Genomic DNA, 22,232 nt, shown 5'->3' with positions numbered 1-22,232 from the left:
ATTCTCCCTCTTGTAAAGTGGGGTAGTGCATGGATCATTAGTGTCTATTATAGGTAACTTCACCATATAAAGCTCCAAATTGGGGCCATCCTGCTTGTCTGATAATCTTAATAGGCTGATAGGATTGCTTCTTTTTTTTTAACATATTAGTGCTGACATGTCCAACTTCATCAATTCCCTCTGTATCTTTTTCTTCCTCAAGGAAAAAGTACCCTCTTGATTGTTAATATCCTAAGGTTGTCGAGATTCGCATTTTTCTTCAGGCTGACGAAGCAGTTTTAGGACTTACTTTGGTCCAAAGAGTTTGTTTTTTTGACTTATCCAAGGGTAAAGAGAGAAAGGAACAAAAGCAAGGGTTTGCTTTGTCGCTTTTGTTCTCTCCCGTTGTAGCGGTGTGAACATATAAAAGAAAAAGTTTGTGGATTCCTAACGTTCTTGATTTTCGCCCGTGTGAAAAGGCTTCCGATGATTTTGTGCAATAATCTTATATTTAATTGAGTTGTTTTATTTGTAAATATTTAAGTTTGAGTTTAATTTATATATGAAAATACTTGAATATGTAGGACGATTTTAATTGTGATTTTTTTATTATAATTAACTATTTATTATTATTGACTCCTCATGCGGATATAAGTACGACACTCGGATTGAATGCGTGAATTTTTGTCCTTTATTATTTCATTTATTTTTCAGTTTATTTTTTAGTTTAATTTGCAATGTTTGAGAAATGTTTGATTTTTAAATAATTGTTTGAGGAATTTTCATTAAGTGTCGAATATCTTGAATATTTATTTAGAATTTCACGTGCTTCTCTTAAGCAATGCTTTGCTTCCCTTCTAATTTTCCAAAAGTTTCCTAGCATCGTTTTAATTTTCCCGATTATTTATAGAATAATAGGTCATCTAAATAAATAATAGGAAAGAAAAAGAATTGCTCCAAGTTGCGGGAAATAAAAATCTTCCTCTGAAACTGTCGGCAACCACAATCTAAAGTTGACGCGTTCTCGACAACTTTCCGAAAGCGGAAGGAAGAGAGAGAGAGCAGCGTTCAGTCCGGACGATGTCTTTACACGTGTCGGATGCGCGCGAGCGTTGTCTACATCCACAGATTTCGCACCAATAAAAGAAATCGGAAGATTATATATTTATCGCTTACCGACATCTACACTTTACCTGAAATATTCTATCTCGTGGCATGACCGATTGGCGCCTCGACACCCTGATTGTCCCAAATGAAATGCATTTGACAGGTGTTTCCGAGATTTTGATTAACAAAATTCCAATATGAAAATCAATCACGATAGCAAAGTCCTCTAAAAATCGACATCTTGGATCCCTTATCCTTTGAAAATTATCAATTTGGCTAGATAAAGAAGAAATGCTTGCATTTTAATCAACCGTGGTGCTACGTTTGTCCCGTGGATGGGACAGCTTCCGCGTGGAATATCACATGCGGCAAATTCTCATGTACATTCAACTCAAATGAGCGTGAAATTACAAAAACCAAAATTCTCCAAAAAATTATCAAGCGTGTTCTCTTTCTTTTTTGGAAATATATTATTTGTCGAGAATCTACCCTATCTGTAACTACACGCCGTGTACGCGTAGTCACCACGGATGATGATATTTAAAAACATAAGTTTTCCGAAAAATAAGATAGGATAAGGCTCGTGATATCTTCCTCCTACGGCGTCGTCGTCTTCTTCTTTCTCCGTTTTGAGCACTCGCTTCCGCCTATAAATAGGGGAGCCAGCCCAGGGCAAACCAGAATCAAATCCCATCTTTCTTCTCATCGGATCAAACCCATATAGAGCGAGAAGAAGAAGAAGAAGAAGAAGGAGAAAAGAGAATGGCGGGAATCATCCACAAGATCGAGGAGACCCTTCACATGGGAGGAGGCAACAAGGAAGGCGAGCACAAGAAGGAGGAGCACAAGGGCGAGCACACCCTCCACATGGGAGAAGGCCACAAGGAAGGCGAGCACAAGGGCGAGCACAAGGAGGAGCACAAGGGAGGCTTCTCCGACAAGATCAAGGACAAGATTCACGGCGGCAGCGACCAGCATGACAAGGAGGGTCACGAGAAGAAGGACAAGAAGAAGAAGAAGGACAAGAAGCACGAGGACGGGCACGGCCACGACAGCAGCAGCAGCGACAGCGACTGAGGCCCCCCCGTTTCGCAGTCAGGTTATATTTCACGTTCATTCCGTTCATCCGAGGCATCATAGATCGAGAGAAACGTATCATTACCCTACTGATGGCCGTTTCTGTTTATCCCTTTGTACATCTGTCAGATCTGAGGGTGCGTTTGGTTCTTGCAGGCGAACGGCGTCGGATCGGAGCGAGGGCGTGCTGGTTGATTCGTCCTTCTCGTCCAGTCTAATCATATTAGAGGAAAAAAAAAATAACGATAGGACTTTTGTATTTGCTGCTTTGCTTTTAGTCCGATGACATGCTGGACGTGCATCTTATGTAATGACTGATGTGTTTTGTCAAATAAAATGTTTTTCAGTAACGCTCTCGTTCCAACTGAGTTTCGGAAATTTACGACATGAGTTTCATCATGGAATCCACGCGAATAGTGATTCGGATTTATCTCGACCCGTGTTTGATTTGTAGTCCGTTCGATGAGTTCTTGCTCACAAAGGTTTCCGCCGTAGCATGCGTCTGCTGGTTTTGGATTAGATTTGAAGTGATGGAAATGGTGGTAGGGGAAAAGAACACGAATCATGTCATGGGGAATCGATCGTTGGATGTTCGACGGGAGTATTCATTGTTTCGACATGGATGTATGCAGAGGCATGGAGGCCCATCGTCCTAGCCTAAGCCATTTCTATGAATCAACCAAATCTTTTGGAGAGCAATGAGGATTAGAAATTAAGATTTTGGGGCCATGACTCCCCCAAAGCAATAGAGTAAGCTTTGTACTGATGAACCAAATAAATCTCATCCGTTGGATTGTTGTAACTCACGGGAATCTCACTTTATCCAATGATTGAATTCATAGTAGATCGAATCCATGTGAGACCTCTCATTACCCAATTAGGCATTTATTATCACCACTCGATGAATTGTTTGATGGACGTAATCCTTACACTGAAAAAAATAAAAATCTTCATGTAATATGTCAAAGACAATAAATTGATCAAAAAGTCATAAATTTATTGTATGTTAGCCAATTCAATCTTAAATACTTTAGTAATTTGCTAATCAATCCTAATTTTTTTAATTGTACCATTTTAATCCTAAACTTTTTAACGATTTTCAATTAAGTCTTAAATCTTTTAACGAATTGCTAATTTAATCCTTTAAACTAATTTTGGCCAAGCGTTATTAACATGTTGGCCCAATTAGCATAGACTATCCTACATGATATGGCCGGTGCTAATGTGAATAATTTTTTTATTGATTTTTTTATTGATTTGTCATATTTTATTCTCTTTTTCCCTTATTTTTTTTTTTTTATAGAGGATCAGTGGAACCGCTAGCTATTGGTCAATTGCTAGTAATTTTCATTGACCATTGAGCAAGGGTTGGCGACCTTGGGCAAACCATGGGTGAGGGATTTGTAGCCCTTGCCAGCTGCAAGTGAGGGTTGCGACCCCACAAGATTTGGTGATGGCATACTGGCGCTTGCTCGCCCTTGCTATGGTGGTGATGGCCTAGGTGAGGGCTCACAATGCCCTTACCTAGGCTGAGTGGGGTCACCAACCCTTACTCAGTGGCCGGCGGAGGTTGTAAGCTCCACAGGGCCTCTATGGCCAAAAGAGGGAAACAATAAAAAATAAAATAAAATAATAAATCAATCAATAAATAAAAAAAATTTAAAAATTTCTCCATGTTAGTGTTGGTCACGTCACGTAAGACTACGAGCACTAACTAGGCCACCAAGTCATCAACGTTAAGCCAAAATTAGCCATAATGACTAAATTAGTAATTCGTTAAAAGGTTTAGGACAAAATAAACACAAATGAAAAGTTTAGGATTGAATCGACAAGTTGTCAAATAATTTAGGATTGAATTGACAAAATTGAAAGGTTAAATACTGAATTAGTTATCATATAATAGGTTTAAAACTTTTTGGATAATTTTTTATTTGAAGACAATGAAGTGTTTCGCGAGTGAGTACAAGATCTCTATAGGCTAGATGATCCCACACTCGAACATAAGGACTATATGGAGCAAAGGAGTGTAGTATTTCTACTTGTGATCAAGCTTAATACAGTAAAAGGGAGGGTTTCATATTATACAAGGTCGAGTCTAATCCCAGCTATTGATCCCTTCTCCAATTCAATGGCGGTATTTGAATCTATATCATCATTACAAGTTTGTACATTAGGCTCCTTGATGGCCCTAGGCCTGGTGAAGACTCATGGGGCGCATGTAAGAAGAAATGGCAGAGCCGCCTAACACAAGAGAGCTTAATGATCACGGGTTTGTCCCACATTGCGCGTGGGCCAACTCTCACATTGATCAAGGGTCATTTACAGATCGTTCATGGGCAGCTCGTGAGCTAGCACAGTCTCATCACTTGGATGTTCTTGGATTATGATCGTCCGTGGGCCGTGTCACTAGGCTTTGAGATTGATGTACAGCACCACCATTGACACGATTGGGCCTGTGCTGGGCCGTTAGGAAAAAAGGGTCTTGGAAATATGTTTCGTCGGCTTAAGCGTTTTTGTCGATTATACCTTGAAAGATCTTGAGTAAACCAGCTAGAATATGCTGGCAAAGGTATCTAAGATTGCATATATTGTCGTGATTTAATAGAGGGGCTTTGAACCTCGGACTACTTGTTAATGATGACAAATAACAGGGCAAGACGGAGAAAGGAAATTCGAGTCTTCGTGTTGCCACTGCATTTTATAATCTGTCCGATTAGCATCAGGACCAAAGAAGTTAATTTCTTTTAATATGGGAAAATTATCCCAAAGAGTTCCAAATTTATTGCGCTTGCCTTTCGATAAAGTTAATTAATTTCTAAATTATTTCATATTTTATCAATTGGAGTCAATCCGATCAATTTTAGTAAAAATCGCTAACATGAACATTGGTGGTGTCACATAGAATGATTGGTACTGACTTGGATAATTTTTTAAAATTGAAATTTTTTTGTTCTTTCCTTTTGTTCTTCCTTCCTGTTGACAGACGGAGCTTAATGAAAATGTTCTATCATTTGTGGAGTCCATACCATTCTGACTATTTTGTCGTATTTTTCATTCAATTTATGGAACGAGTGTTTTTTAGTATCTTCTAATATAAATTATCAGTCAATTTTTGGATTAAAGCTATCTTTAATTGTTTGTACTTAGTAGCTTTAACTGGAAATTAAAAAGAGAATCTGCTTTTGGAAGGGCGGATGTTAAATAAATAAATAAATAAAATCATATTTAGGACTTAGGAGAGATGGTGTCAATTGCGATTTCCGTTTTTAATATGAAACCAGACTTTTTTTGGACATTAGTCAAAGATTTTCACTCATCTAAGAATTAGAATACTTTCACACATCATTTATTAAATATAATTTTTATCCTCAACGGGAAATTCGAACAAGGCTTTTGATGTAGTTGAAAGTCAAACTAAACACACGCTTTAATATCACATCATAAAATTTCTACAATTATAAAACTCACAACTTTTGAAGTACTAAAGTTTATATTTTAGGATCATTTCCGTTGGTGGTTATTTGATTTTTTGAATTTTTCATTGAGGTTTAGATACCAGTCTTATTCATTCAATGGTGATTGGTTGTTTTAAGAAAATTAAAACTCTTCGACGGAAGATATAATAATGTGCTTTTGTATAAGAAGATAAATTATGCGAGTGTAGTAACTTCTATTTAATATATACTAAAGCAGTTAAAGAGATAAAAGATAAAAGATATTGTAAGACGATTGGTCATCGTGTTTGGTCATAGAGAGAGAGAGAGAGAGAGAGAGAGAAAGAAAGGGGGGTAGAGAGAGAGAGAGAGAGAGAGAGAGAGGAGAGAAAAAGAAAGGCGGGGTGGGAACGGTCATGTGTGGTGTGGATTTGGACTTGAGTAGATTTTGATCTATCTTCACGTTGCTTGTTGGGAGGAAAACATTAAACTTATTAAGATTGGTATGCGATAATTGATTTATGGAGCAATACGTTTTCTCCATTAACATTACGATATATCATTAACTAAATCAATTGTGTAAAATAATCGCAGCGAGTCTACAAAGACGTTTGCTTAAATTACATTTTAGCTAAGTGAAGCTCATTCAAAAATCTTGGCCCAATCTTGGGATCTATCGAACAATCACCTCTATTCAAATTAGACCCATCGTAATGGATCATGAATTTTATTTCTTAATCCATATTTAATGAGTTAAGTTACTATTTGGGTTAGTTATATATAATAAATGGATTTAAATTAATAAAACTCAGGACAATATAGATATTAAATGAGTTCACAATTTATTAAGACCTAACATATCTTTATAACTCTCCACACTATCACTTGATCCCGTGCTTGCTCGCTCCACGATCTCACCTCAGTTTTGGGTATGACTTTACCTTGATTTGGTTAAATATGAAAGTGTTTTGACTATAATGATCGTGTTAGGTCATTAGATTTATATTACATGAAAATATGTCACAGTGAGTTAAATGAATTAATTTAAATCGGACCATCTTTAATCCGACCTAAATTCAATCCGACCCATATGTTTGACAAGTCGAACTCAAATATCATAGCCCACCATGTACCACTGTTTCGTGAAGGCTTCCGCGTCATTATATTATGCGAGATTTAAAGGGAACTACAAAATGGTTTATTTTAGGGTTAATACCCTGAAAAATTCCAAATTGGTACATCTGTGACAAATTTACCCTAAACTATTTTTTTTTTACCACAAAAAACCATAAACTGGTATACTTTTGACAAATTTAACTCAACCGGTACATTTGTGACAAATTCACCTTTTATTAGTTTTCATTAAATTTTTTTTTTTGTCAAATTATTAAGTTAAATGACACGTGACAATTGACTAGTATACAAATTTGGGATTTTACACTCCGTTTGCCATAATTTACAATTTTTGTGATTTTTTTTGTGATGTTAATTCAATTTAGCAGATGGTAAATTTGTTACAAATATATCAGTTTGGGGTTTTTTGTGATCGAATAAATTAAGCAGGGTAAATTTATCATAAATGTATCAGTTTAGGGTTTTTATAGTTAGTTGGGGTAAATTTGTCATGACAGATGTACTTGGTTTGGGGTTTTTTTATAAAAAAAATAGTTTAGGGTAAATTTATAACGGGTGTATCAGTTTGGGATTTTTCAAGGTATATGCCTTTATTAAAATACTATTGTTTGACGAATGGAGACACGGGCAAAATAGCCTTCTCATGTTTTGGGAGGGCAAAATGGGGGCGAAGCATCGAGGAGGGATTTCCTTAAGAGCGCACCCTTACGCTCCGACCCAGGATAAGTCGGAAGTGCGGTGCAGTGCGGTGTAACCCCACCACCTCTTTTCTATTTAACATATGTCTTCGCGGAGACGAGACCGTACTCCTAAGATAATTCCAAAACCAGTTTGTCAAAACCACTTCCGCGGAGGATTGGTTAATATAGACCCGAGGTGGGACTACCCGGGTCCACAACTAATAATGTAAGATGAAAGACAATTTGGGTCTGAAGAGAACTCTTTACAAAACATTGTCTGACGTTGTACACCCCCTCACCCACCCTCCCTCCTATCCTGCTCCCCGTGCGCACTGTGCACCCCCCAACCCCTCGCCCCACCTCCACGTCACCTCACTCCTAAAACCCCTCTATCCTGCTCCCCGTGCGCACGGGGCAGCAGGATTTGAGTGGGTGAGGGGGTGTACAACGTCAGACAATGTTTTGTAAAGTTTTGTAAAGAGTTCTCTTTCAGACCCAAATTGTCTTTCATCTTACATTATTAGTTGTGGACCCGGGTTAGTCCCACCTCGGGTCTATATAAACACCAATCCTCCGCACTTCCTTTCCATCGCTTCGTTCTCTTTCTTCTTCCTCTCTCTATCCGTTGCACTCTCGCCACTGCATTAGACTACAGTTCATCATTCCCGGTTTGGTCTCCACCGAGGTAGGATCCTTGCATCGCTCGCATTTCCATTCTTAGACTAGGTAACTGAACGAGTTACACTAGTTACTTAACTGTAGTTGATATTTGTTCGATAGTCCAGAGAAAATGGCGTCCCACGTTGTTGGATATCCTCGCATGGGCCCTACGAGGGAGCTGAAGTTTGCCCTGGAATCATTCTGGCATGGAAATAGCACTGCCAAGGATTTGCAAAAAGTGGGGGCTGATCTCAGGTCATCTATTTGAAGCAGATGGCTGCCGCCGGCATCAAGTACATTCCCAGCAACACCTTCTCATACTACGACCAGGTGCTCGATTCTACCGCGATGCTTGGTGCTATTCCCACCAGATATGGTTGGGACGGTGGCAAGATCGGATTCAACGTCTACTTCTCGATGGCCAGAGGAAACACCTCCGTCCCTGCGATGGAGATGGCCAAGTGGTTCGACACCAGCTAGTAAGGGTGACGGATCTCAGACTAGTAACCGAGTAGAAATTACTTCGTTCTTGATGATTAAAATTAACCCCCGTCCATGTCGTTTTTGGTCCAGCCAATACACTGTGCCTGAATTGGGCCCTGATGTCAACTTCACTTACGTTTCTCGCAAGGCTGTCACGGAGTACGAGGAGGCCCAGAAGGTAAAACGCTGGACTTATTATTGTTTTCTTCATTCTCAACGGCCCGTTCGATTGGGTTATATTCAGCCCAACCCAGAAATGAAGTGTTTTATGTTCTAGTGACCCGATAAGCATGCGACCCAAACCGGATAACGAATCGGGTCGGATCGCAAGGGGCTATCGGGTTTAGGCCTTTTCCTTTTTTTCGGTCGAAAGTTTACGCCATTTGAGTAATGCTCCAAAAGCGCATTCCATGTTTACCTCTGCAATTTTCTCTCTCCTCCCGCCCTTCCCCGTCTCACTACTTTCCCAGCCGCCGCCTCCCCCTCCGCCTCCGCCGTGCCTTGGCTGCAACGCCACCGGCAACCCGACGACCCACATCCGATCTCGATGGAAACTGCCGAAAGCCTCGGATCTGCCCGACCATCCCCTGACTCTCCCCTCTTCCGACTCCCATCCTCTGCAACGCTTGGCCCGGGGCCAACGACGGTCGCCCGACGCTCCTGCAGACCAGCTAAGGCCCCCGCTTGCCTCGCTAGACCTCGATCGCGGCTGATCCGAGGCCAAGCCCAGCCCTAAATCTCGATCGAGCTCCCCGGCCCTCGGCTCTCGTCCTCGTCGACAAATTCTGACTCTTTAGTTGGTTGTAGTTTCTTGTTTAATTTTCGTCTTCCTGGGGCTTTAACATAATCTTTGCATTATCTAAAGCTATCTTTTTTGTAATTCGTTTGCTAATTTCCAGCTTGGAGTAGACACTGTTCCAGTCCTTATTGGCCCAGTGTCCTATCTGCTGCTATCCAAGCCTGCAAAAGGTGTGGAGACGACCTTTTCTCCTCTGTCCCTTCTCGGCAAAATACTTCCCATCTACAAGTAAGATATTATTAAACTCTTCTCTAGTAGTTTTCATTTGCCCAAGTTTTTGAATACTCCTCCTGACCAATGATCAACCATTCAGGGAAGTTGTCTCCGAACTTAAGGCAGCTGGCGCTTCATGGATTCAGCTTGATGAGCCCACCCTTGTGTTGGATCTTGACTCTCACCAACTGCAAGCATTCACTGAAGCATACTCGGAACTAGAATCATGTCTATCTGGCGTGAATGTTCTCGTCGAAACCTATTTTGCTGATGTTCCTGCTGAGGCATATAAAGTTCTTACCTCTTTGAAGGGTGTCACTGGATTTGGATTTGATTTGGTCCGTGGAAACAAGTCCATTGATTTGATCAAGGGCGGCTTCCCCACAGATAAGTATCTCTTTGCGGGAGTTGTTGATGGGAGGAACATCTGGGCCAATGATCTTGCTGAAACACTCAGCACACTCCGTGCTCTCGAGAGCATCGTGGGAAAAGGTACTACTTTCTCCATATGTTTTTCAATATAGTGTGATCTGCATGTTATGTATCCTTAAGTTGATATCTGAAATTCCTTATTTATCTGTAGACAAAGTTGTGGTCTCCACCTCTTGCTCTCTTTTGCACACTGCTGTTGACCTCGTTAACGAGACTGAGTTGGATGAGGAAATCAAGTCATGGCTTGCATTTGCTTCTCAGAAGGTCCTTGAAGTCAATGCTTTGGCCAAGGCTTTGGCTGGACAAAAGGACGAGGTACGGTCCGTTATCCTTTTGTTAAGGATGATGCTGAAAAGCGGCATACTATGCCCACACTGTCATTGTTGGTATTAGGTAGTCTTAGCAGCGGTGGTAATCCACATTGTTAGCTTATTTTCTAGAATTATTTGCTTCCACTCTATTCCAAATAGACATCAGCCGAAACCAATGCAATTACCTTGTGGTGGGTCTCTTTAATTACTGGCTGTACAGAGTTACATACATATGGCAACGACAAAATATGAGTTAATGTAATCTAGGCCTGTTAACTGGCACCTCTAGGGTGTTTGTCAAGCATAATGTTCAATTTCTAAAGTATTGATTACTAATGTTGTGAGAGAGTATTTCAATGCTTACTGGTGATGGCTCTGTTTTCAGGCATTCTTCTCAGCTAATGCTGCTGCTCAGGCATCAAGAAAGTCCTCTCCAAGAGTCACAAACGAAGCTGTCCAAAAGGCTGTATGTTCCTCTACTAAGTTACCCTTTATTTTTTATGCGTTCCTAAAATAGCAATTAGAATATATTACTGGTGTCTTGAACTCGTGATATCCTTGTCTCTCTCAGGCTGCTGCATTGAGGGGCTCTGATCATCGCCGTGCCACAACTGTGAGTGCTAGACTTGGTCCTCAGCAAACGAAGCTTAATTTGCCAGTCATCCCAACAACCATCATTGGCTCCTTCCCTCAGACTGAGGAACTCAGAAGAGTGCACGTGAGTACAAGGACAAAAGTGAGTAAACTAGATATTTCTTTTCTAATTAAACAATGATGCATGTGACACGGGGCCATTATCCTTTTTGTTATGACCCTCATTGGTCCACTGACTGCACTTCGTTATAGGATCTCTGAGGAAGAATATGTTAAGGCCATCAAGGAGGAGATTAACAAAGTTGTCAAGCTTCAAGAGGAGCTTGACATAGATGTCTTGGTTCATGGGGAGCCTGAGGTAAGACAGTCTTTGAATCTGGCATTGTAATTAAGACAGACTATGTTGGATAAATAGGTAGCATCTTATGAACTATGTTTTCTTTCTTTAACGTTTTGATCTGGATGTATCCAATACAGAGGAACGGTATGGTTGAATACTTTGCGGACCAGTTGTCGGGTTTTGCTTTGACCGTGAATGGGTGGGTGCAATCTTATGGATCTCATTGTGTGAAACCATCCATCATCTATGGTGATGTGAGCCGCCCCAAGCCAATGACTCTCTTCTGGTCCACCACAGCCCAGAGCATGACTGCTCGCCCAATGAAGGGAATGCTTACAGGCCCTACCACCATTCTCAACTGTTCCTTTGTCCGAAATGACCAACCCAGGTATGGAAGAAAGTGACCTTCCTGTGTACACGGGATCAATGAAAGAACAAAATTTTTATTTCTCCTTTTGGGGCTAGAATAATAGATATTTATTTCACAGGTTTGAAACTTGCTATCAAATCGCCTTGGCCATCAAGGACGAAGTCGAGGATCTTGAGAAGGCAGGGATTAATATTATTCAAATTGATGAGGCAGCTTTGAGAGAGAGTTTGCCACTGAGAAAGTCTGAACAATCTCTATACTTGGATTGGGCTGTCCACTCTTTTAGAATCACTCACTGTGGCGTCAAGGATACTACCCAGGTTCCTTCATAGCTCCATTGCTTTTTTTCCTTTCTTCTCTCTCTCTTATGTGGGAAGATCTGTTTCCCACGTATACTGATTTCACTTGGTGCCTGTTATTGATTGGTAGATCCACACTCACTTGTGCTACTCCCACTTCAACGATATCATCCTCTCAATCATCAACATGGATGCCGACGTCATCACAAGGGAGAACTCTGGCTCTGATGAGAAGCTCCTCTCAGTTTTCCGCAAGGGAGTCCAATATGGTGCTGGGATTGGCCCCAGTGTCTATGATATCAACTCTCTCATGATACCTTCAGCTGAAGAGATTGCTGACAGAACCACCAAGATGCTCACAACAAATGTATTGTGGTTTAACCCTGACTTTGTACTCAAAACTCGTAAACACACTGGGGTCAAGCTTGCGCTCAAGACCTTTGTTGCTGCTGCCGAGCTCCTCTGCACCCGACTTGCCGAAGCTAAAAAAGAAAAGTTTGAGTAACTTACTCATCAGTCAATTCTTCTTTCATATAAGGGTGTATTCCCGTCATATTATTGATCCAGTGAGTGAGTTTCTTTATGGAATGTGAGGAGTCATAGTCCTGGTTCGCTCTCGCTCCTATTTAGGTTGTTCTTCCCTTTTTTAATATCCTCTTTAGCTCGTGCTTGAAAAAAAATCATTGCTTAAGTTGATTATAAAGTTTTCATTTTCGATGCTTGATCTTAAAGTGTTAGACAGTCATCACAAGCTTGATGTATTGAAGTTCACAATGCTTTCTCTGTTAGATTATGGAACTAAACCCTGAAACTTGTGATAAGGTAGATTTTAGGTTTCAGGGTATGCAAAACAAGTTTCGAATTCAAAAAAAATGAGAAACATATTCCAACGGATAAGTTGCAAACACCAAAAAATGAGGAAACTGTAAAAATTTTGGAACCGCTCACCCCTATTAGACTATATGAAGATATTCACTGTTGTCATTCCATTAATTAAAGTTAGCAAAATCATGGATTGTCGAAGTAAGATATTTATCTTAAATCAATGATGTAATAATCTATGTTATCAAGTAATAATGGACATGTAAATGCCCTAATTTTTTTCTTTCCCTTTTCTAACTAGTAAAACAAAAGAAAATGAACATATTGACTCATCTTTTTTAAAAATCAAACTCAATATATAAGGTTTGACTTATCGTATGAGTAAACTAAAGGATTATATTAAATATTTATCAATAATTCAGGGATCATACTAAATAAATTTAAAATTAAAAGATGGTATGAGACAATTCAGAAATTATTAGTGTCTTCTCCCTCAAAGTCAGTAAGGATTCTCCTGGTTCGAAATTTCTTGCTGCAGCATTGTGGCATCACGCACGATCTTGAGGGTCGTTGGGACATAGTCCATGAACGAGACAAAAAAGGAATGGTCTGGTCAAATTGAGAAGGCCAATCAATGTCTATGTTGTGGTCGCCTCTCATCGCCTAGCACGATGGAAGATGTCGGGGACACCGACCTGGGGACCGTCTCCCGAAGTAAATAAGGGCAATGAAATGGCCAAAAGAATTTGTAAATAATAATAATAATAACAGCAATCTAGTGCATGAAGGAGTACATTTAAAGTGGGCCCCCTCATTATTTATCCTTGATCTCTCATGCGTTCGGGTGTGGGTCCCACTTCCTTCTTCACCATCCCCTAATTCAAAACACTGTGCGAAGATTTTTTTTTCATTTCTCTTTTTCTTTTCCTTAAATATTTACTTACTCTTCTATCATTTTGTCTTTGAAGATTCTTAAGGCAAGGCTATGGATAAACGACTGGGGTTAAGGACACCACGTTAAGTAATGACACGTATAAACACAATCAATGGGATCTTGATAAGACAAAAATTGGGGAAAAAGAAAGGGTGAGTGCAATGGTTAAGAAGCAACTTGTGTCTTCACATGATCCAAGTATCATATCATACCTATTAAATTTGGGTGCTGGAGGTGGAAATGTTGTTGTAGAAGTAATTGTTGTTGCAAACGAAGGTGTTGGAATTCTCGGCATTGGTATGTATGGTCCATTCTCGATGACTTTTTACATATTGTAGTCCATGTATGGATTCTATAAAAAATTTCATTCTATATTTTCAATAGATATAGTTAGATTCATCGTGCATTTATGGTCTTGAAATGGATTGTCTTCACTAAAGGATGCTCCTATGATGTGAGCCATAATGATCTTTTTGCTCTCGAGATATCACACTTCTAAAACTTTGAGTAATGTGCTCTCATACAAATTGAAATGACTAAAACCGCAACTAACAAGGGGTGGTTGATTATTTTAAGAAATTTAAAACTCTTTAATTAAATATATGAGTATGTGCTTTTGTAGAAGGAGATTAATTATTCAGATGTAGTAACTTCTATTAGACATATATTTAAAAAAAATTAAAGAGATCAACAACATTACAAGACAAATTCCTAGTGGTTTAGGCTTCCACTTGGCACACTTCACTCGTTCAAATCTAATAGTCATGAACAAGATTCAAATCCATTGAGCAATCGCCGAGACTTTACGGTTTGTAGAAGGTGCTCCCACTACAAGAAATCCATAAGATGACTCTACGAGTACAAGCACCCATACAACCCTACAATCCCGTCTCCTCTTGCGTAGAATTACAATATGAAGACAAACATCGCATAAGTGAAGGCTAAAATGTATGTTGCGACCCAGCGAGAATGCAAGCTCGGAATTTCCAGCCATCTTCAAAGTTACTTCGATCCCTTCATGTAGGCCTTTTGTTTGAGGTGAAATCGGCATGTTTTTCAACGTGTTGGAGGGGTGCACCTTTTCTCGTTAGTACATTGCCGGATTAGTCAAATGTGCTGGTGGCCCAAAAAAAAAAAAAAACTAAGCAATTCAATCATCTTGGTAAAATTGCTCCGAGCACGTAATCTTGTATACTCTTCCAAATATATACATTATATATTTTCCCATCCTTTCTTGCCTTCCTCACTTACATTTATGTGCGCGGGCACATTGAACGAGAGAGAGCAATGGTGATATGGTGGTGATGGGGATCACGACACAATTTCGAGATGCAAACAGACTAAGGTGAGTGGGGAAAGAGAGAGAAGGTCCCTTTCGATCGAATCATGCCATATGACCAATATTCTTAATGGGGAAGCGATCATAAACAGTAACATCATCGGACTGCCCTATTCTTAATGGCCAACCGCGGGACACGTGGGGAGTAGCGAGTGAAGGAGACCTCAGCCTAACCAATATTTTCTACCAAATGAAATGGCAAGCGGACGTCCCTCTCGATCGTGACCTTGGTTTTCCCCTCCTTTAAAGCTCCTTTCCAGTTGGACAAGGACTTATCGTTTTAGTCAATTTGTTGGTGGGTCCCCCCGCCTCGCCTCGCTCATCAAGGGGAGTCTCCTCAAATGTTCTGCACGTGATCTTCTTTACTTTTCCAAATATTATTATTAAATATGTGATGTATATACATATGTATTTTCCTATGTTGCAGATAGAGAGAGAGAGGGAAAGGGGCGGGGGTTTGGGCAATGGTTGTCGCTTCGTGATTTCACGATGCATACGGACTATCTAGAGTTATATGAATTTCGACTTACCTGTAATTCGTTTGTTGGGAGGAAAATACTACAACTTAATAAGATGGGTTCGTGCTAATTAATTTACTGAGCAATAGCTTATGTTCATTAAGGGAGGAGATTAAAATGCCATTGTTACTTGAAAATATCCAGCCATTTTGTTTGGCGAATGGAGATACGGACAAAAATAGCATGTGTTTGCGGGGGAGCGGGACCCGCTCATTCAGCCAAGACCCGAGAAGACCGCCGCCCGCCCCAGAGAGACAGCGTCTAAACCTCAACCATGCAAAAGAAAAACCCTAAACCGGTCCCGCTCCACCGAAAGCCACCTACCTTCTTCCACGCATTGAATATCTTTGAGCATCATTTGTTATGTGGAATTACTTGTAATTTATATGCTTTGACAGCCGGAGAAATCTGTATTCTATTTTGATTAGCGTCATGACAGGAGGTTCGTGGGTCCTCACCGAAGAAAATTGTGTGACTTGACAAATGCTCTTGCACGCCCTTTAATCAGCTGGACCCCCAATGCAGTACGAAAGGGAGATAAGGTTCGCTTGGCAGGCCCCACCGCTGCGGATATTTGACTGTAAGTTGCCGGTGTTGGTACATAAGGGTGATCGGGCCCATGTGGGAAATCCGAGACCCGACTCTATACCGATCTTGTTATAACCTGGTTTTTTTTTTTTTTTTTTTTTTTAACTCCGTACCCAACCCCGTTTGCATTGGTCCCTATTCCCGACCCACTTTATTTTTTCGGTCTGTGAACAAGATTAACTTGTTTATATTGGAACTCGTTTTGCATTAAAAATTGTTGTACATCACTCATATGTAAGATAAAGCGTTTACACTCTCGATCAACATAAGCACATCCACCATTGTAGCAAAGGTTAAACTACTTTTCAGGAAAAACAAAAGGCTAGAAGTCTACTCTTCTTCAAAGGCTTGCCCGTTCTGCGGTAGAACGGCCGGTTACAGTTTATCTCAATAACGCAATGCATATTACCATGAATATGGATTATCTGATTTGAGTTCACCATGCCGCTTCTGTGGTTCCTTGGTCTTAGCTATGACCTCATATTTTAGATTTGTTCTATATTTTAGATTTGTTCTGTCAAAGCTTGTCTCAAGAACAAGAGCATGGGGAACCCGAACAGCTTTTAGGATATCCCATAATGGATGTATAATTTAATCAAAATAGACAGATTATTCCAACATAATCAGGCGATTATGTAATTCTAGTACCTTACGAACTGACTGAGTGGTAGTTGCAGTTAAAGTCGTCACTGGGACATACGGAAAGTTTTGCTTGAGACATGCCAGTCTCCTATAATCTCTGGACGAAAAACCGGTTTTGGATCTTGGGCTACCTTAAAAACCGGTTCTCAAACAGGTTCCCAAACTGGTCCGGTCGATCCGGTTCTCAGTGGGTAATCCCTCGGAACCGGTTCCCGGATCGGTTTCAACCGGAACCGGTTCTCGACCCTGTTTTTCGGGTGGGTTGGACCGGGAACCGGGTAAACCCGGTCCGGTTGCACACCCCTACTGGTACATGAGTGCGTAACTCCATTTATGACGCGATGGCTGATGTCACGCGGCCCGATTATTGTAATTGCCTTCCACGCCATTTGGCATTATAATTAATCGGGATTGGCAGGAGCCATGACGCGGCACCTTACGCTGGCAACCCGGATAGACCCATAATTCATTCATCGAATCTTAAAAAAAATTCGAAAACTACGTGATTAGCTAATTGATTTTTATTTTATCTTTTGCCCCATATATAGAATAATATTCAGGCAAACGTTGTTTGTACTTTCCGCTCGAAATGGAAACCTGCGGAAGAAGAGTGCGGCGCCATTAATCATTTTTAACATGGGAAGGCACCGAGCAAACTAGATCTCTCTTTTCTAAGTAAAAGTTGATAGATATGAGATGGGGATTTTATCCATTTTGTTATGACCCTCATTGGTCCTCTTGACTGCACTTCATTATAGGATGTCTTGGGAAGAATATGTTGAGGCCATCTAGGAGGAAATTAAGAAAGTTGTCAAGCTTCAACAGGAGCTTGACATAGATGTCTTGGTTCATGAGGAGCCTGAGGTAAGACAGTGTTTTAATCTGGTATTGTAATTAGGACAGATTACGTAGAATTGATAGATAGATATTTGATGAGCTATGTTTCGTTCTTCAACATCTTGATCCTCGTGTGTCCAATGCAGAGGAACGATATGGTTGAATACTTTGGGGAGCAGTTGTCTGATTTGGCTTTCACCGTTAACGGGTGGGGGCAATCTTATGGATCTTGTTGTGTGAAACCACCCATCATCTATGGTGATGTGAGCCACCCCAAGCCAATGACTGTCTTTTGGTCCACCATGGCCTAGAGCATGACTGCTCGCCCGATGAAGGGAATGCTTACAGGCCCTATCCCCATTCTAAGTTGGTCCTTTGTTCGAAATGACCAACCCAGGTACAGAAGAATGTGAACTTCATGTGTACATGGGATTGATCAAAGAACACAATCTTTTTTTCTTCTTTCAGGACTATTTCACAGGCTCAAAACTTGCTATCAAATTGCCTTGGCCATCAAGGACGAAGTCGAGGATCTTGAGAAGGCAGGGATTAATGTTATTCAAATTGATGAAGCAGCTTTGCGAGAGGGTCTGCCACTGAGAAAGTTTGAATAATCTTTCTATTTGAATTGGGCTGTCCACTCTTGGTGTCAAGGATACTAACCAGGAACCAGGTTCCTTCATAAGCTCCATTCCTTCTTTTTCTTTCTTTTCCTTTTCCTACGTGTGAAGATCCATTTCCCACGGATACTGATTTCACTTGGTGGCTGTTATTGATTGGCAGATCCACACTCGCTTGTACTCCCACTTCAGCGACATCATACACATCATCGACATGGATGCCGACATCATCACAATTGAGAACTCTGCCTTTGATGAGAAGCTTCTCTCTGTTTTTTGCAAGGGAGTTGAGTTTGTTACTGGGATTGGTCCCAGTGTCTATGACATCCACTCTCTCATAATGCCATCAGCTGAAGAGATTGCTGACAGAGCCACTAAGATGCTCGCAACAAACATGTTGTGGTTTAATCCTGAGTTTTTGCTCAAGACTCGTAAGGGCCAAGCTTGCGCTCAAGATCTGCGTTGCTGCTGGTGAGCTCCTCCGCACTGAACTTGCCCATGCTAAAAAAGAAAAAGTATGAGTAACTTCCCTTGTCAATTGATCCTTCCTACACGAGGGAATATTCCTGTCTTCTATCACTGATCCAATAATTGAGTTTCTCTATGGAATGTTAGGAGTCATACTCTTTGGAGTATATTAGTTTTGTCCTTGTACCCTCTCCCCCAGAACATGTGGTGCGAATATAAGGATATAGATAATGAATAAATTATTATTACCTTCTTGTGCATGGACGTCCTGCTTTCAATTTCTCTTTTTGTGGGTACCGTCCCTTCGAAACGAACTTTCCTGCTGTTTCATTTGAAGACACGATATCTGCTGCCGAATGCATTGGCTGCTAAATGATATGGCGATCTTAAAACTAGCTCGTCCATGTATGAACATATCATCTATAAAATCTATTGGTTGTAGTTCCGAGTGCTGAGCTCGAGGGTAGCGCAAGATACTTGACTCGATGTGCTGCAGCGCAAAACTGTAACATTTGAATTGCTGTATAGGCTCTGTCGAGACTCAGGATAACGAATTGGCCATCGCAAAGGTTAAGGCTGTGCTGAGTTAAGCTTGTACTCATGTCATGGACTAATCATACGTTATATTCCCGTCAAATTCAAAATAGCTGTTATATTCTTATGGTTTCTATGGTTTCTTTCCACCTGGTCAAAAGCAATAAATGCAATAAGTCAAGCTAATGTTAGTATCCATAAAATTTGATCTGCTTGACCTCCTCTTAAAACTTCTGCCAGAAGGAACAGAAAAAACCTAATCTGAATACAAAGAGTGTGGATTTTTATTCATTCATCCGAGCTTTACTTGCTTCTAAGTGCATCCTTGTTTGGACCACTCCACTAATCCATAGTAGTCATGCATAGGTGGTGATTATAAATTAGCATTATTTGTAAAAACTTGATCCAAATAGACAAATATACATTCAAAGTCTTACAAAATCTCACTATTCAAAACTTAATCAGCCTGACGTAAAAGAGTTAAAATCAGGAGGGAAAACAACATTTTTCCTATTCTAAGTTGAATAGTGATACGTTCTCTGAATAATTGCATCGGAAACACAAGCCGACTGACATGGCTATTGTCCATATACAGTTCTGCCATTTTCTGATAAATAGGTAAGACATGGAAGCTTTAAAAAATGGAACAACCTGTCAATTTAATTTCTTGTTTCTTGAAAAATTTAAGGAGCCTAATGATGTATTGGCGATGGAACGACTGTTTCGATGCCAAAAAAATTGTTATCATTTTTTTTTTGTTTGGAGTTGACAAGTAAAATTTCAAATTTCACATTAAGTATTCAAATCAGAGCTTCTTCCTTTCATAGTAACATTCGGAAAATATCTTTCACTTTTATGAGTCAAGTTTTATCCGGTACACGATGAGGGAAGTTTATCTGTAAACCGCTTCATCGCAGAAGGCAAGTTGGGTGCGGACGTGCTTAGCGGCAGCAATCGTGTTCGCAAGCGCCGGCTCGACCTCGGTGTATTGACGAGTCTTGAGTAAACAGTCAGGGATAACCACACTCCTTTTGGTTCGAGCCAATCAAAAGTCTCCGTGATTCTGTCCAAAATCTCTAGTTGATGTCATTCTCGGAGAGGAGGGCCAATCCCGGCAACATACTCGACTCCCTCGCAGGAAACCATCAGAGCGAGTGCTCTCGATTGTGACGACGTCAGCATCCATGTCAATAATTGAGTGGATGATGTCGTTTAAGCGGGAGTAGCACACCTAAGTGGATCTGCCATAAATTCCACTAAGTGGAATCAGTATACGTAGAAAATGGAACAGCCCACATAGAAAAAAGGATCAAAAGAAATGGAACCTTGAAGGGGACCTCAGTCGTATCCTGGACAGCACAGTTTGTGATTCTAAAAGAGTAGACAGGCCCAATCCAAGTAGAAAGATTGCTCAGACTTTCTCAGTGCAAACCCTCTCTCAAAGCTACCCCATCAATTTGAATTACATTAATCCCCGCCTTTTCAAGATCCTCGACTTCGTCCTTGATGACCAGGGCAACTTGATAGCAAGTTTCGGACCGTGAAATAAATATATATTATTCTAATCCCAAAAGGAGAAATAAAAATTATGTTCTCTCATTGATCCCATGTACACATAAAGTTCATGTTCTTTTGTACCTAGGTTAGTCATTTCGGACAAAGGACTAGTTAAGAATGGTTATGGGACCTGTGAACATTCCCTTCATCGGGCATGCGGTCATAAATCTGATTTTCCTCTACATGAGATTGAGAGTGCATTCTTGTCTTCAATTGTTAGTTCAATACTCGAGTTTTTTTTTTATGGATTGCTAGGAGTCATACCGTTTGGGGTATTTTATTTTTGTCCTTGCACTCTCTCTCCTTAGAACTTGTTTCGCGTATTTATTTAATTTTTGTCGTGATGTTTGGTGTGTTTAATATGATAGAAAATGTAAAAATAAAATAAAAATTACCTCTTGTGCATCAACATCGTTATTTGGACTTCTTTTTTTATGGGTTCTGTCCCATGGGAAGAAACTTTCCTGCCGTTTCTTTTGAAGGCACCTCTTGTATCCCCTGCCAAACGCATTAGCTGCTTATGATACGCCGAGCTTAAAACAAGCTTGTCCATGGATGAACGATTCATCTATCAAATATATCGGGTTGCTGCATTGAGTGCTGACTTTGAATGAGCACGAGTTCAGGTAGCGTGAGATACTCGACTTCATGCGCCTCAGTGCAAAACAGTAACTTTGAGTTTCTGTATCAGCTCCGTCGAGACTTGAGATAACTTTGAGTTTGGGCATCTGATGTGTGACCTCATATCAACATGTGATGATAAAAGGTAGGAAATTTTTTCTATGTAGAGTACAAGTGCACTATAGTCTGGTCCTTTCCTTTGAGATAGATGTACACCATAGTAATGCCAACGAGCCTTGCTGGCCCAAGCATGATATGGCCCGATACAATCGGCGCCTGTGCGGGGTCGGGCCCGTTAGGAAAAGGGGACTGTTAGAAATGGGGTCTGTCGGCTTTTGCATTTTTGTCAATTGTATCTTGAAAGATGTTTGATTAAACCCTCGACACGACACCTGCTTGCAATGCTCTCTGTGATTGCCTATATTCTCGTGATTCAACCACATGGTTTTGAATCTTGCACCACTTTGTTAAATGACGATGACAGAGCAAGAGGGAGAGAGAATTTTGCACTCTGTTTGATTAGCGACATGACTGAAGAAATGAATCTCCCCTAATACTCGATGGTAATGCTTCGGGCGTCTTTACCGAAGGCAACTGCGCGACTTGACGAAGGGCCATGACAAATGCTCTTATAGCCAGAAATGAAAATGAAAAATGACAAGATTAAGAAGCACCTTCATTGCGGAAACGTTTGATCTAGCACGACTTATTACCAATAGTTATGTACTTTGCCTAAGCATGATTCTATTATTGTTATATGAAAGTTTCACCGCCTTTGTCCTGAATCTCGAACTGGAGTTATCCATGTCGGTTCGGCTAGATCGCAATATCAAAAGCACG

General features: G+C 40.5%; 1 protein-coding gene and 2 pseudogenes across 2 annotated transcripts; all 3 read left to right on the top strand.

Moving 5' to 3' along the window:
* The first annotated feature begins 1,754 nt into the window (after positions 1 to 1,754).
* Positions 1,755 to 2,513, top strand: LOC104425291 (dehydrin HIRD11). 2 transcript variants are annotated; one of them, XM_010037943.3, is made up of 2 exons: positions 1,755 to 2,185; positions 2,320 to 2,513. In XM_010037943.3, exon 1 carries the CDS (start codon positions 1,849 to 1,851, stop codon positions 2,161 to 2,163), a length of 315 nt encoding a protein of 104 aa, XP_010036245.1. In that variant the 5' UTR covers positions 1,755 to 1,848; the 3' UTR covers positions 2,164 to 2,185; positions 2,320 to 2,513. The 2 variants fall into 2 exon arrangements, with proteins under 2 accessions (XP_010036245.1, XP_039161758.1); XM_039305824.1 differs by having other exon boundaries at positions 2,293 to 2,474.
* A 5,688-nt stretch (positions 2,514 to 8,201) lies between these two features.
* Positions 8,202 to 12,523, top strand: LOC104427395 (annotated as a pseudogene).
* A 3,521-nt stretch (positions 12,524 to 16,044) lies between these two features.
* On the top strand, positions 16,045 to 18,733 carry LOC120290520 (annotated as a pseudogene).
* The last annotated feature ends 3,499 nt before the right edge of the window (positions 18,734 to 22,232 follow it).

This window comes from Eucalyptus grandis, chromosome 2 (genome assembly GCF_016545825.1).
Source record: "Eucalyptus grandis isolate ANBG69807.140 chromosome 2, ASM1654582v1, whole genome shotgun sequence".
In the NCBI taxonomy this organism is placed as follows: domain Eukaryota; kingdom Viridiplantae; phylum Streptophyta; class Magnoliopsida; order Myrtales; family Myrtaceae; genus Eucalyptus; species Eucalyptus grandis.
Note: the sequence above shows the minus strand (reverse complement) of the source record. Positions and strands in the feature narration are given on the sequence as shown.